Source organism: Candoia aspera, chromosome 3 (assembly GCF_035149785.1).
Source record: "Candoia aspera isolate rCanAsp1 chromosome 3, rCanAsp1.hap2, whole genome shotgun sequence".
NCBI classification, from domain to species: domain Eukaryota; kingdom Metazoa; phylum Chordata; class Lepidosauria; order Squamata; family Boidae; genus Candoia; species Candoia aspera.
This window is the reverse complement of record NC_086155.1, coordinates 54,238,331-54,254,061: the sequence shown is the minus strand read 5'-3', so window position 1 is coordinate 54,254,061 and position 15,731 is coordinate 54,238,331. Positions and strand designations below refer to the sequence as shown.

Sequence of the window (15,731 nt, the reverse complement as noted above, 5' to 3'; positions counted from 1 at the left end):
GTTATTAAATTAAATTATTACATTGTTTATTATTATTGTTTATTTTTATTAAATTATTTATTAATTAAATAATTAAATAATCAAATTGTTTATTTAAACAGAGCCAGTTTGGTCTAGTAGTTAAGTCAACAGGCTAGAAACCAGGAGACTGTGAGTTCTAGTCCCTCCTTAGGCATGAAAGCTGGCTGGGTGACCTTGGGCTGGCCAGTCTCTCTCAGCCCAACTCACCTCACAGGGTTGTCATCGTGGGAAAAATAGGAGGAGGAAGGAGTATTAGATACATTTGCCACCTTGAGTTATTTATAAAAATAATAAAGGCGGGATAGAAAACAAACAAACAAATAAATAAATTTAAATTTGGGGATTTGTAGATACTGCTGTGAAAGATTCTTGGCTGAAGTCCAGCGTAGATGATACTGAACTAAATGGCACCATTGTCAGCACTGGTATAAAACAATGTCCTATGTCTGTCAATTCATCCCTGAGCTACTACTGGAAACTTAGTGCAGGCTGCATTTCCCACAGACATTTAATTCTAAAACTACAGAAGCAAGAGAACAGGAGTAAAAAAGAATTAAATGTGAACATAGTAGCTCCAACCATTTCTAAGTTAAGAGAATATTAAATGGAACATGATGATTACTTTTCTTCTTTAGAAATGCAAAAAATGGCATAAGTAATTAGAAGGAACAGCTCCATTTTTGTCTTAAAATAATGTATTTATTTCCCATGCATTAACAGGGAAATAAACAAGAAGAAAAAGTGCATGTTTTAACATCATTCTACAGTTCTTCTATACTTTATTCCACCCCTCTCCTACTCCTGTCATGAGCTATTATTCTATAGGGGCTTCATGATAATGAACTTTACTGATGTTTACAACTTACGCTTACAAAATAGAAATAAATAGGCCCTAAAACAGCTAAAACTTCATATTTAAAAAACAGAGACAAAGAAGAGGCTTTTCTTTGTTACCTGTGCACGCCTGTCACACTCTCTTCCACAATGCCTCTGATCTTCTTAAATATATTGGGATATTTCTTATAAACCCAATGAGTCAGATCTCCCCCATCATCCAAGATCTACAAATATGGGAAATATAATTGCTTCAGATCTTCTGCTACTGATTCATCTAACTTCACCTTAGGATACACATTAGAGTTTAATCTTACATGATTTTTTTTTTTTAAAATTAAGTCTAATACTGATTAGGAGTTCAGGCCTGTTATCCTAGCTACTTAGTTGGGTTGGATTTCTAATACAAAAATTGAAAAACTTCTACTGCTATGAAATCTGATATAAAGTGCAAATCAGCAGTACTAATTATTGTGCAAATTCAAATTCAGGTAGAAGACTTCTGTAAGATGCTCAGCCAGAACAGGAGAGATAATAATCAATCTCTGTTCTTAGTAACCCAGAACAATACAGTAGTCAATGTGGAAGTATTTTGCTATTTTAGTGACCACAAAGTTCATTAGCAAAAGGAGGCAGTGAAGATAACAAGAAAATACGAGGGTGTCGCTATATTAAAAATTACAGATTTTTAAAATATATAATCTGACACTAGCTATAAAGATAATATGAAAAGCAACCATAAAATACACTTACACTTTTCCTCCTCTCTTAGCTATTCTAAGGGGAAAAAGGCCAGGGGTTTTCCCTAATTGAGCAATCCTTAATAGATCACACACAACAGTTCTGTTCACTTTAAAATCCATGCACGTTAGTTCTATTCACATTAAAAAAAACAAAAAACTCAATTTGTTTCAAGTTACTCAAGTTTGCTACTTAGTTATGCAAGGACACAGAATTACAAAGCGAAGCAGCCTCTGTTAGGTTTGTTTCATGGAGAGTGGAGACTAACTTGGGCCCCTCTGCAACACTCCAGAGCAACACCCTTCCATGACACTGAACTGGTTCTCTATTGCAATGATGCCTTTTGTAAAATATTCTCCAGGAATTCACCAGTGTGCTCCAGTAGCCTAAATCCAGAGAACCAGGGAATTAGTTCTGTATGAACAGGAATGACTAAGTTTAAATATCTGCATGTTAAAGAATGACCATCTGAGATCATGGTATGGCATGGCTGTCTGTGGGTTAAAGCAAAAAGCAATACTTGCACTCAGCATGCCAAAGTCGTGGGCATTCCTGAAGTAGCTTTTTGGATCCTCTGGGAGAAGGCAACAAAAATGAGAACGGGGGAACTTTAGGAGAATGATCTATTACCATATTGGGCTGCCAGGTATCCACATTTACACAGCGATCAATGCACCACCAAAAGTCATCTTCAGATTCTCCTTTCCAGGCAAACACAGCAACACCTAACAACAACAAAAAAGCCCCCAACTGACTTTTTTAAAGCAGAGTTTCTTGCATTTTGCCATAGCTAAGCATACTGCTGAGACATAGCAAATGTAAAATGCTCTTACTTCCACATGCTTTAGCTATATGAATGTTGAAAACTAATACTTTTCATATTTGGAAAGAGCTACATTATTAAGGCGATGGATTTGCTTACTTTAATTAACCTCATTGTTTTCTCGCTTTTAGCAAATTTAAATGAACAAGTTATCAGAAAAGACATTGGTTGTATTTACACATAAACCTAAGCCAAAATTAATTAACTACTGTTTTCTGAAGAATAAGCTAGAGACAAACTATATTATGGCTTAGTTCTATACATAAACCAGGCTTTAATCTCCAGAACACACGAAACAAAAGTCATCTATCATTAGAGGTAATGTCTAGCTACTACGGTATCAGAAAGTAAAAGATGCAGTTAAACTGTATTCTAATTCAGCATTATAGTGGCTGAGTTCACACATCATGCTAAGCCATTATGTGATTTATTTGCTTGTGGCTTTTTAATCCAGCCATTGTAATTTGTTTGTGTGAATCAGATCACAATCATTATAGTGACCACTATGATTAAAAACAGAACTGAGCACAACGTGTGAATCTCCCTTGGGCAAAAAGGAGCTATATTAAAGCAATCCATCAGAAACATTTACAGACTGGACTTCCGGGGAAGAAATGGCAAACTAAAGATGAACCAAGAGCAGAGCCGATGACTGCAGCAGAATGAAGAGCCAGCGAGTGGATTGGCTATTTGATAATTCCTCTCCAGACAAGGAGAGGACTTGGGATCACCCACAAGTGCTCTAGACAGTTGCTCCTTGTGAGGAGACCACAAGACACCAGTCTCCAGTGGGTTTAGAGCTCTGGGAGACGAGGGAATAACCATCTTCACCCAAACCACAGTTGGCACCTTTATGGATACAGGGTTCACATACTTCCTTTTCTAATCACTTTTGGAAATTGCTTGTTAACTGCTTTTTGGATATTAGGAAGCTTTAGAATGACAAGCTTTACTGCACTGTGTGTCTCCTTCAATCCTTCATGAATGAAATTTTAAATAACAAGTTTAAGTACTTAAAAATTCTTTTTTTTGGGAATAAACAGCAAAGGGGTGATTAGAACATTGATTTTGGAAAGTTACAAATGAACTAAGGGTCCAGATGGATTTGAAATTAATCATAAGAATCCTTCCTGTGGAAAAATGCTATTGCTTTGAATTCTTTAAAAAAAACTTGATAGGATGGGACTCAGAAGGTTGGACACTAGAGGGAACCAGAAGGAACTAAAGATTATAATTAAAGGAGAACAACACTTTAATTTGACTTACTAATACAAAATGGAGCAAAATACTTTAACATTGGACTATTGAGGGATATTTGTAAACAATGGACCCAGAAGTTAATTTTAAGAGTGTCTGACATTACAGACAGGATGTGTTTAAAAGATGTTATGGAAGAGGAACAAGCTTTACCAGACAAGACCGAGACCAATCTGAAAGTGGATCTAAAAATGAGAGGCTGCAAGAATGATATGGAAAAAGATTCTACATTCATTATACAATGAAACCAGCTGATGTCTTAATAATTAAAAGGGATATACAACTAAGAAACCAAAAGAGTGACCTGGATAACTTTCCTATATTGGATTTACAAAAGAGACTTGTTTAAGTTTTGGAGAATTTTGTGAGAAGGGACAAAGAAAAAGTGAACAGAAATAGTTCTAGGACATTATTTGAAGGGATTAAAGATCAGGATTGTTAAAAGTAAAAGGAAGGAATATAAAGTTGGTTTATTTGATCAAGGTTAAAATAGATACGTTGTTATCTCTGATATCCCTTTTGCTGACTAGGGCTGAATTGATGAGGTTTTAAGGATTTGTTTATCGATAAGGGATAAGATATGGGAAGAAGAGATTATTTGTTGTATTTTAAGAGAAGGTAATAAACACATTTAAGAGAAGGTGATAAACACATAAAATTGTTTATACTTGTTGTGATGAAGGGAGAAGTCATTTCTTTATATATTCCTTTTCTTTTTCTTTACTATATTATTTTTTCTTTCTTTTCTATTTTTATATTCTGCACTTTCTATTTTTTCTATTCTTTTATTTTTCTTTGTATTATTTTTTTATCTTTTTAATTGTAATGTTTAATAAAATTACTATATACTGTATATAAAAAAGAAACATTTACAGACTGTTTTAGGCTTTGGAATTATACAAGTAACAGTGGTCAGACAACATGTTACTGTTTTTTTTAAAAAAAATCCATCACAGCAGATTCTTGGCAGAATATGCCGGAACAGGAATGGTATAAAACCTAAGACCAAAATATTGGCACCCTAAGACCAAAATATTCATTGTGACATGAACATTCATAGGAAAAAGGTGCCTGCAGAACAGAGTGAATAACTTAAAGCTAACAAGTCCTCTTCACTGTTACCTATTCTCTTCCAACAGATTCAAGGGAGTCTACCTGACTGTGGAATGTTTCTCTGAAAAGACCTGGCAGATTTCCCAACAGCTTGGGCACATAGAGAATTTATAAAAATATTAGGAAAAGGATATTAGCAAAAGTATTCTGACTCTATTTTTTCTACAGTTTTAAAAACAAAATAAGGAATATGGTTGTATTTCTTTCAATCTATCTAATGAAGTAGAGAAAATATTTCTGAATTATTTTTCAAAGAGATTATCTGAAAAGCCTAAATTTGCCATCACTTTTGTAAGTATCATATTTGTTAATCTTTATTTCCCTGCAATGACATATTTAACTAATGTCATACAACAGGATCTTCTTAATAGAAAGTACTGCAACAGATAATATTAACTACTGTAGCTATATCTCAAGATCTAATTTTGATCTAGTATGCTACTAATCACTTAGCATTGATCTATTAACTGGTGATTTTGATCACAGAATTAAAGGGGTTTTTTTTCCACATGGCTTCCACATCCACATAGATAAGATACCTATACTTAGTTTTTCACAAATAGCATTCCAATTATTCAATTTGATATTCATTAAGTAATCAGAGTCCTCTTTCAAAAGTAATGACTTTTCTTCATCTGAATGAAATCCACTTTTTTTCTGAAGATATGAAGCTTATTAGTGACAAGCTTCAGAAAATGGGTAACAGTTTTAGTTAAAGTTAGTCAAACATCTTACACAACCAAGTATCTTAGTATGCCATGTATTCTTAAGTACTGAGATCACAGTAAATACTGCAAAAACAAATACATAAATAATTTCTAACGCTAGCACCAATTATTTGTACAGCTCGTCCATACTCACCAGCCTCAGCCAAGGCAGCAGCCACCTCATTTTGAGTAGAATAAATATTACAAGCAGACCAACGGCATTGAGCTCCTAGTGCACAAAGTGTCTCAATCAAGACCTAAGAGATAAAAGCAAATAGTGTCAACTTAAAAAGCTCCAGTAATTACTAATTGGATTGGAGTAACAAAAATTCAGAATGAAAAAGTTCACAAACCATTTGATTCCAGAGGTTTAATTCAGCTTACAAACCACCTAATTCTAGAGATTTAATTTCATTTATACACCACCAGATTGTAGAGGTTTAATTGGACTGTATTTGTTAACCAATGGCACAAATCCTAGTTCATTTAGAACATAAGAAACGTGATTATCTAAGACCCAAATCATTTATTTGCACTCCCTTGAGTTATTTAAGACTGCAGTTCCAATTCAAGCAACTGTAGTTATCAGTTAAAACCCACAGTGAATCATCAGCTACTTGAGATCCAGGAGATGCCATAAGGGCAATTGTCTTTGCAGAGTACATACAAATATATATCAAGAAGGCTTAGTAATTAAATTATGTCCTTTGTAGAACTGAGATCCCTTGTCTCTAGGACCCACACAGAAAATAGTAAAAATGGGTAACATTTTAGGAGGCTAAGGAGGCTAAGATACAAATGGCAAAACAGGGGCACTCACTGCAGTCTGTGCTGTGATATGTGTACATCCCACTATTTTAGCTCCAGCCAAAGGTTTCTCCCCTTGAGCTCGTTTTCTTAGTGAAATCAGTGCAGACATATCTACAAAAAACAAAGCAGGCACCTTTAACAAAAACCCATGCCAATTACTGAGCAAAGAATAATCATCTTGAGTTCTTAGAAAGAACTATAGGTATGTGAAAAGCTCCTAGAGAACAATTGCTCTAGAAAGAGAAGTAATATCAACTATTGGCCCCACTGAGAAAGGCCTTTACATCCTTTCACTTGCAGACCATGACTTCAGCATATCTTCAAGGGAGATTCTGTAGCATCCTGCCAAACAGTGTGCGTCTCCCTATGGTGCCGGTCAAGTGGAGGACATTATTTACTACCTCCTCCATTGCCCTATTTACAATGAGATTAGGGCCAGTGACAGGTGAATTCAAGGGCTCAGACCTCAAATGGTTGAATTATCTTCTGGTCAATGTGTTTCCAACTGTTAGTAGTAAGGTTGCTACTTTTGTTTGTTGTCATTTAACCTCAGAAAGAAACTCTTAATCGTAGTCCTGGCTTTATCTTGTTCTGACCTCTTACTATCTAACACTCTTTTTATTACTTAATTTTATTGTTATTTTGTTTTATTGTATTTTAAGCTATGTTACTTCATTGTGGCCCATGGTTCCAACAATAAAACATCTTTACTTAATATCAACTACTTTGAATCCCAAAAGTAGCATATAATAAGGCTCTGCAGTACTCTGAAGTGAAAAAGGTAATTTGGAGCATATTGTATTTAGTAGCATTTCCTTAAACATGTCTTTTCCTGGAATTGCATGTCAGCAGTTATATGAACTCAGAAGAAGCAGCACTTTCTTTAAAAGATCGTCAACAAATACAAGATACTCCAAATCACCTTTACATCTCTGAATCCAGAGACAGCCCTAGTGTATATCTGAAGAATACCTGCAGTCTCAATTGAACACTGCCAAGGAGGTGTGCTTAATCGCTCAAAATGGAACTGCATGAATAAGGTCCAATTAATTTGTTCCTAGCACACAACTGATTAAACACACACACACACTGATCACCTCTTGCTGCTCATAAGGATTGTGCAATACCACTGGTTAGAAGGATCCAAAACTTTTGGTTTTGTTTATAAATTTACATCACTTGTAGACATTTCAAAGAGCTACCAAGATGTTTGCTGACTAATGGAATATAGTTATGACACCCAGAAGAGGAGCTTCAGCCATCTGAGCTTTACCTTGCTCAGCAATCTCTATCTCTCGGCGCCCAAACTCTGCTTGCTTGATGTTCTTAACACAGAAATTACTATTGCCTTTGGAATTAGTTTGCTGCTTTTCTCTTGGGGAAACTTCATCATCAGAGCTATCAGTGTAGGATGCCGCTATAAAACAACACCAAAATGTCTGATGAGAACAGAATACAGATGAAAGAAACTAAGTCAATGATTATGTCTCAGTACTGTCATCAACTTACCCTCTGTGTTCTTTTAACCATTTTGATGATTAATCTTAAAGTGGGAAAGTGTCCAGTTAATCTAGCTTTCTATTTCAAATTGTTCAGTTCCTGGCTTCTATCTAGAAGTACAAGCTGGTACCATGTAGGTTTCAACTACTGCAACTACATTCTTGATTACTGACAAGACACCTTCCATCTTACTTAGTAGAAAAATAAAGTAAAAAGTAGGTAGCCTTTTCAAACAAACCAAATCCTTTAAGAGCTTTGTACCAGTTATAGTTAAGGTAAAGCAAAATACACGGGAAAACTTTTTTTTAATAAATAGTATAGCAAAGAAAATTCAATCTTGCATAAGATTATTTGGGCTAAAAAGCAATATAGGCAGCAGAGTTCCTACAAGCCGTATATAACTCAAAAAGGAAAAGGTGACTTATCTAATAATAAAAAGGTAGGATAAAAGTCTAACAACAACAACAACTAAAGTCAGAAAAATACAAGGAGTTTATTTTTCAGCAAGCTATTCAAGAACTTCTAAGAGGGCAAGAACTGGAACTTTCTATAGGTTTCAAGGTAAGCATAATAAGCCAATGTCTTGAGGAAAAATGAACTAAACTAAAACATTTAGCTATGACATATATCTCTATTCGTAAGTACAGTATTGTTAATGATTGTGCATTGCAATATTTTGTAAGGTTTTTGAAAGTCCTAAATGGATATAACAAAAAGAAATTGTCATTTTTTAAAACCCTATTTTCTGGTGATTACAAAGATAGCTTTTTATTCTAAATCTTCATCTTATAGGGTTGTAAAGAGACAGAAAAAATGAATGATGAGCAATATCCATATGAAATAAATAACCCAGTAAATTGTATTCAAAGGTTCACTTCTTTTAGGTGCTAGATGCTCAATATATTTCTTAAACATAAATTAGTACTGTCTGCCAATGTTAAGATCAATTAATTAATTTTTAAGTCACTGTAGCAAGAGAAGATTGTGTCTGCAGAAAACACTTCTGTTTTCAGGATTTATTGAACAATTCTTAATAGGAACATATTTCTGGAAGCAGAGAATCACCGGTATTGGATTAACCACTGCACACCATTCCAAGGAACTAAGAATCTTCCTATCTACAAGGAGTCCTCGACTTATGACCACAATAGGGACCGTAAAATTCATTGTTAAGCAGTGTGTTCATTAAGTGAGGCATCATATGACCACACCCAATTTTACATTTTTGAGGCAGTTAAGTGAATCACCATGGTTAAGTGAATCATGTGGTTGTTAAATGAAACATGTGGTTCCCCATTGATTTTACTTGTCAGAAGCTGGCTGGGAAGGTCGCAAATAGTGATCACATGACCTCAGGACACTGCAGCAGCTGTAAATACATGCCAGTTGTAAATATTCACTTCGACATGCCGGTTGTCAAGCACCCAAATTTTGATCATGTGACCAGTCATAAGTCACTTTTTTCAGTGCCATCATTGTAAGTTGAGGACTACCTGTATATAGGATGTAACCAAGTCAAGAATCTTCTCTGCACTGTGGGTAGCGACTACCTTTTGAGTCCTATTATTAGTGATCTTATAATGAACCAAATAACACTTCCACCTATATGAATAAGTGCAGGAGTGGGCAAGCTGTTTGAGGCCGGGGCAGATTCTCTGCTTCCAGAAAACCCTTTTGTTTTTTAAATTAGTCTCTGAGTGCTGCACGGGATCTGGCAGAGATGTGCTGACATGTCTAGGATGGGTATGGCTGAATTTTTTGACTTCTTTCCCCCTATTTTGGAATTTGTTTTTATAAAGTAAAGTACGTCCAAATACATCTTGCTTTTCTCTCGGTTAAATAACTCACAAAAACCATACTGCTGAATTTTAGCATATGACTGTGTGTGTATTCAAAGATTGCAAGAAAGGAACCAAACGTGGTTCTTGAGCTACCTACTCCTGGATTAGCAGAACATAAATCGAAAGGAAAATAAATATTATTAAAAGAACTTACCAGAACTGTAGCTGTCTGTGGAAGACTGCGAAATGGAGCGAGACAGGGACCTGCGACCTGTCTTGGTGGGAAATTTGCTGAACTCCTGCATATCATCTGCAAACTGGATTTGCTACATACAAAAATTAAGAAGATACTACTGCTTTTTAAAAATCAATAAGCTTATTTCTCCACATATATCACAAAAGAAAAAAGTAATCAGTTTAAGATCCCATTCTACAGTATTTAATACAAGTCATATTTCAAAGAAGAATGCCTGCTATATAGGTATAATATAGCATTTTTGCTACCAGAAAATGTATACAGATGACACGTCAGGATTCGTGCTATTTCCTCCATTAATGTAAAGGAAAATTCATTAGCAGATCAATTAATACATTTTGAATACAATAGATGATTTGATGCATTCTATTCAATAGAATTATACTGTAGCAAGGTATCTCTATTAGCAGGCAATTTATCATGCATGCCTAATAATGAAAGTAAATATGATTACAAAATCTAGGCAGCCACCCCAATTTAAACCTGTTATAACAATTCGTCTCATACAAAAATATGCCACACCCTTAAGCCTATTCAGTTATATTATTCAACCATCTTAAGGGGAAGAAGTTTCCCAAATTGCAAAAACATTTCAAAACCAACACATAAGCAATTTGATTGTTCTCCAGACAGGCACACACATTTTCTGTTTTACACAGAAATCCAGACTTTAACCCAATGTTTTCATTATATATTAATGAATTCCTATCATGACTGTGCAATTTCAAAACCACCTCAATACTGTTAGATAACAAAGAAAATGGTAACACTGCAAAAATTGGAGTGGAATCTGCCCGTAACAACTGCTCCTCAGGTACTGTTGGATTCTAATTCCATCCACTCTTGTCAATATAATTAATGGTAAGTGATTATGGATGTGATGGGTTCCCCAGTACTGGCATATACCTTTCCTGTTAACCAAAAGACCTCTAAAAAATTAAATTTCCCTTTTCTGATAGAGTTTTTTCCAATCTTTTCTAATCTTAAAGGTGTTTCTGAGTGCATTAAAATATTAGAACAGGTGATATATAATCAATCAATCAATCCCTACTGATTGAATTGATGTTTTAGAAGAGCCAAAAACACATTGTTTCCCATGTCTCCAGGCAAAATGTTTATGGTCAAGAGTAGAATAATAAGCTGTTTCTTGTAGTACCATCTATTACTTATAAAAGTGCTTGTTTTATGCCAAACACATCCTTGTAACACATGCCTAGCACAGATTTGTGTAACTTTCAGATACCTATAACCTATAAACTAGGTTCAAAAGTTACTAATTTGAAATAATGATTTCTGTACTTAAAAAGTTATTAATTTAAATACTTAAAAGTTATTAATTTATCTTATTAATAAATGGCAGTAAAAAAAATCAGACTCTAGATGACCCTTTCAGGGAAGTATTCTATACTTCAGATTTTGTCCATCTGAAGAGCTGGGACAATAACAACACTGAATAACAATAAACTCACCTGATCAAATTAAAATAAATGTTTTCTACTGGGCTACTATAATACAGAATTGAATACAAATAAAATTATTTTGTTTAAAAATATAATTTTCATTTATATTAGGATTTTATTTAAATTGCTTTTTACATTTGAGGTTTTTAAAAGTAATTTTAAGTTTCTATTTTTGACAATAATGTCATAAAATGAATCTGGCTATAATATAAACTAGTAAGATTATATTCATCTTTTAAAATGCAACTATTCATTTCTAAAAAAGGCAGCTTATTTTGTATTCAAGAGAGAGGAAACATTCCATATTTAATACAAGTGATTACTGTAATTATTGTGGCAGATTATGAACATCGAAAACTGTCAACTAAACAGTACTGTATAGCCATTCATAAAATAGTACTTGTTAGTTCCATGTAATAATTTGGATTGCAATGTCACTTTTCCACAGAACTTAATGAAAGACATTTAGTTAGATCATAAGCTTATTTTCCATATCAGAGAGAACTGTTCTTACATTTTTTTACAGTTAGCCATTTGTTGAGTGCTCACTGCACATTGGTCAGAAAAAATCAGAATTCATTAATTTCACAACTGTACAAGTCTTCAAATAAATAATTCTGAATGTCAAATGGCACAGAGACCTAGAGTTTGCTCTAGGCTGCTATAAATAATTTTACTGCAGTTGATCACAAAATGCAACGAGTTAGTTGTTTACATAATGAGACAAATTGTTTAAATAAGCCATATTTGGTGGGGGATTTTAAATGGTCAGTTTAAATAATAATATTTTATCTTGCAATCCCTATAAATGAATTATCTTTCCTGGGCAAATACAAATGCATGCTTTTGGGGATAGCTGATATGAATGGTTCAAGGTTACCTAAAACAAATGTAAAATGAAGAGTATTAATGAGATAGGGTGAGAAATACTAACAAGAATGAGAGAACATTAAAGAAGTTCACTATATTAGGATTACAGGTAGTCCTCGATTTACAACCACAATTGGGACCAGAATTTCCATTGCTAAGCGATGCAGTCATAAAGCACAATGTCATGTGACTGCATCGCTTAGCAATGGGAATCCTGGCACTCCTCACTGCCATCGTTAAGTGAATTCCACCGAGGTGAGGACCCTCCCCAATCTAAGACATTCCAGGCTTGGTCCCTCCCAGCCCCGAGCCTCAGTTCTTCCAAGGTAAGGGACTGCGTCCCCTTCAACTCCCCACAACTGCCTATTCCCTCCCATCTCTGCACTTCTGGCTGCCCTGCACCCTGCCTTGCATGGCGGCAAGCAGCCTGAGAACCATGCAGCTCTAGGGCTGCTTGCCACGCTGCAGCTCAGGGGCTTCTTGGCATGCCATGGCTCTGGGGCTGCAAGAAGCTCCTGAGCTGCAGTGCAGCGCAAAGCCGCAGCCACTCCCAGAAACCTCATTCACCCAGCCCAGCAGTGTGGCGCAAAGCTGCCATGTCCCGGGAAGCCCCAGCAGCATGGCACAAAGCCAGAGCACCCCAGGAAGCTCCAACAGTTTCCCCAGATCTTGCAAGGAAACCACCATGCGCGACCTTGGAAGGACGCTTTCTGCGGCCAGCAGCAGGTGCAAGAAGATGGTGAAAGTCAGCTAGGGCGGCAGAGGCCAAGGAGTGCAGGAGGCCAAAAGGGCATAGACAGGGGGAAATAGATGCGGGGGGGGGGGGGAGTTGAAGCGACCCTGCAGTCATAAGTGTGGGCAGGCTGCCAAACCCCTGAATTTTGATCACATGACCATAGGGGCACTGCAATAGCCATAACTTTGTGGACCGGTTGTTAAGTCCCTTCATTTAGCACTGCTGTAACTTTGAACAGTCGCTGAACATGGTCGTAAGTTGAGGACTACCTGAGGCTCATTTCTGGGACATCCTTAATGATTTCAAGATATAGAATCTGGCTTAAGGACCAAAAGAATTAATTCTTTTAATCATATAATGACTGAAATCACTGAAACCTTAAATACGCTCAAGTCCAATTATTTGTATGTTATATGGCAGCATTTAAAACTTAGTGGTTAAGATGGGGGACCAGGAATGGGGTGACCATCCTCAAGCATGGAACCTTAATGGGTGACTTTGGAACAGCCACTTACAGCCCAACCCCATGGGGTGATTGTGGTGGGGTAAATTGGATGGGGTAGTGTTATACTGTATATGCCACTTTAAGTGCCTGAATGGTAGAACATAAATCTAATAAATTTTAAAAATGGTGGAAATGTCATATTAGTGAAAAAAAATAGAATTGTTATTGCTGTTTTGCATTGCTAAGAATTACCATAGCAGTATCATAGAAGTTCTTGCTATCTCATAAAAGCTAGGAATCAGCTCTGACCCCCTCCACCTCTGACAACAAGGTTTGTGGTTGTGTCAAGCAGATTTGTTGGGGGTTCCGTTGTGAAAAATACAGACTGGTCCAACAATTTCCATTCAGTTCTCTAGGGTATAAAAACTAGCTGTTGGGCAAGGCTTTAATTATTAAAACCTTTATCCACAACAGTCTTCCTTAGGGCTGTATTCCAAAACCAATTAGAAAAAAAATTGTAAAAAGGTATGCATTACATAGTTGCTTTAAAAATGTGAAACTAATTTCTTATCTTCAAATGTATTTTGTCTAAGGATACTGGACATCTCAGAGACAGTTTAGTAAAAGCCTCTTTGCAATCACCTCTCTTTTGGAGATGCAATTCAGTAGCTGGCATATTTAATCATATGACTGAACCTGTCCTATTGCTCTATTTTGAGTTGAAACCCACAGGAAACCAGCAGGATTGTCAACATTTTAAACCCACAGGGTAGTATCTGAAGCCACTGGCAATATTTGGAATCTACGAGGATGTCAAAAATTAGGGATTTCTGGGCATGAAGGATGGACAAAAAAAATACTGTAAAATTGGAAAGATAAATGTGCACTGTCAATAAAACACTATTTCAACTATAGATAAAAAGCAATTTGGTCAAATTTTTGGACCAAATTTTAGGCATTTTTTAAATTTCAGTTTTACATCACAGAACCACACACATGAGTATATATCTACAAATGTGTGTATACTTGTTCCATGAAACAAAAAAGAGTGCATTATACTACAACAAATCCCAGTCCAATCATGCTGATTTGGACAGATCTGGAATTTGCCTGAAACAAAGCAGGAGTCTTCCAAATCTCCTCAAAGTGAATCTAGGCCATTCAGTAAGTTTTCAGAGTGATTTAGAAACAAAGATAGTTTGGCTCAAAGAATATCTAAAAGAAAAATATCACAGGAGAATGTACTTTTGTAATGAATAGCACTATGCTTTTGGGAGGGATGTAGAAGAAACTTATCAGAGGCCTCTCCCATGTTTACATCACAATTTGAAACTGTATCTCTGGCAACAGAAGCGCTCACTGCTTCCAACAATGGGTATTAACTGAAAGAGGCCTGTACCCATTGCTGCCGGTTTGGTGTGTGGCTGCTACTCACACTAATTCCCCATCCAGGAATTTGAGTAACTGTTTCCAATTAAACTCAAGTTCTCTCCACAGTTTCTCCTTGACTGCTTGGCCCAGAAGGCAAGACTCTACAGGTATGCAAAATGTTATCTCAGTACAGGCTTGTTTGAGTATTTTGAACTTGAAGTGAGCCCATCCTGAGGTCAGACTGCTTTCAGAATACTCAGAACCATCTATTTCATGGTCAGAATGTCCCATGACAGAGTGTTTTACATAACCCTACAAAGTTCCCTTTCTTTCGAAAGGTAGGGGCTAGCTGGATATTTCAAAGAGGAAGGTATGAAGTTCAAGGACAGGCACCCAAGAAGCTGGAAGGTAGAACTGGCTCTTCTCTCCTCTGTCTAATGTAAAAACTTAATGAGAAGTTAGGGGCTTGCTCTGAAATAAGAAGCAGAGGGTGTATTAATCAACCAGGCAACAGTAAAGGAAGAAGCCACACTCAGTTAGTAGCAGCAACCCAGCAGGTTACACTGAAGTCACCAAAGGCTCAGCCATAAAACTTACATGATCATCTTAGGCCAATCTCTCCTAGCTTTAACATACTGTACTTGTTGATAAAAGAATCAAGGAGAGTTGAGTATACAACAATAATGTCTTTGAGGAGGGGTGGGACAATACTATGTAAGAAATGCTAGTAACTTGTAACTGCTCTGATCATAAAAGACAAAAAAGATGTCCAGCACCAAAGAAGTTGCAAACATTTTACACAGAGGCTTCTCACATGCTAAACCTTCATAAAAAGCTGTCATAGAGTATCATATTTATTGCTTTGGTAATTAAAATGGAACAGAGGTTAAACTGTTAGACTGGTACTGGGGAGGACCAGGTTCAAGTCCCATCTCAACCATGGAAGTATACTGGATGACTGGAGGCTAATCACTTATTTCAGACTAACTTAATTCACAGGGTTGTT

At 36.1% G+C, this 15,731-nt stretch overlaps 1 protein-coding gene across 2 annotated transcripts in view; it reads right to left on the bottom strand.

Annotated features, from left to right (window-relative positions):
- AHCYL1 (adenosylhomocysteinase like 1) overlaps positions 1-15,731 on the bottom strand; it is a 58,157-nt gene that overhangs the window by 16,275 nt on the left and 26,151 nt on the right. For both annotated transcript variants that reach the window (XM_063297733.1, XM_063297734.1), the window contains exons 2-7: positions 9,802-9,913; positions 7,580-7,723; positions 6,317-6,417; positions 5,651-5,753; positions 2,227-2,321; positions 976-1,082 (exon numbers count right to left, since the gene is read on the bottom strand). In XM_063297733.1, coding sequence (XP_063153803.1) covers positions 976-1,082; positions 2,227-2,321; positions 5,651-5,753; positions 6,317-6,417; positions 7,580-7,723; positions 9,802-9,913 — 662 coding nt within the window. The remainder of the gene's footprint in view (positions 1-975; positions 1,083-2,226; positions 2,322-5,650; positions 5,754-6,316; positions 6,418-7,579; positions 7,724-9,801; positions 9,914-15,731) is intronic.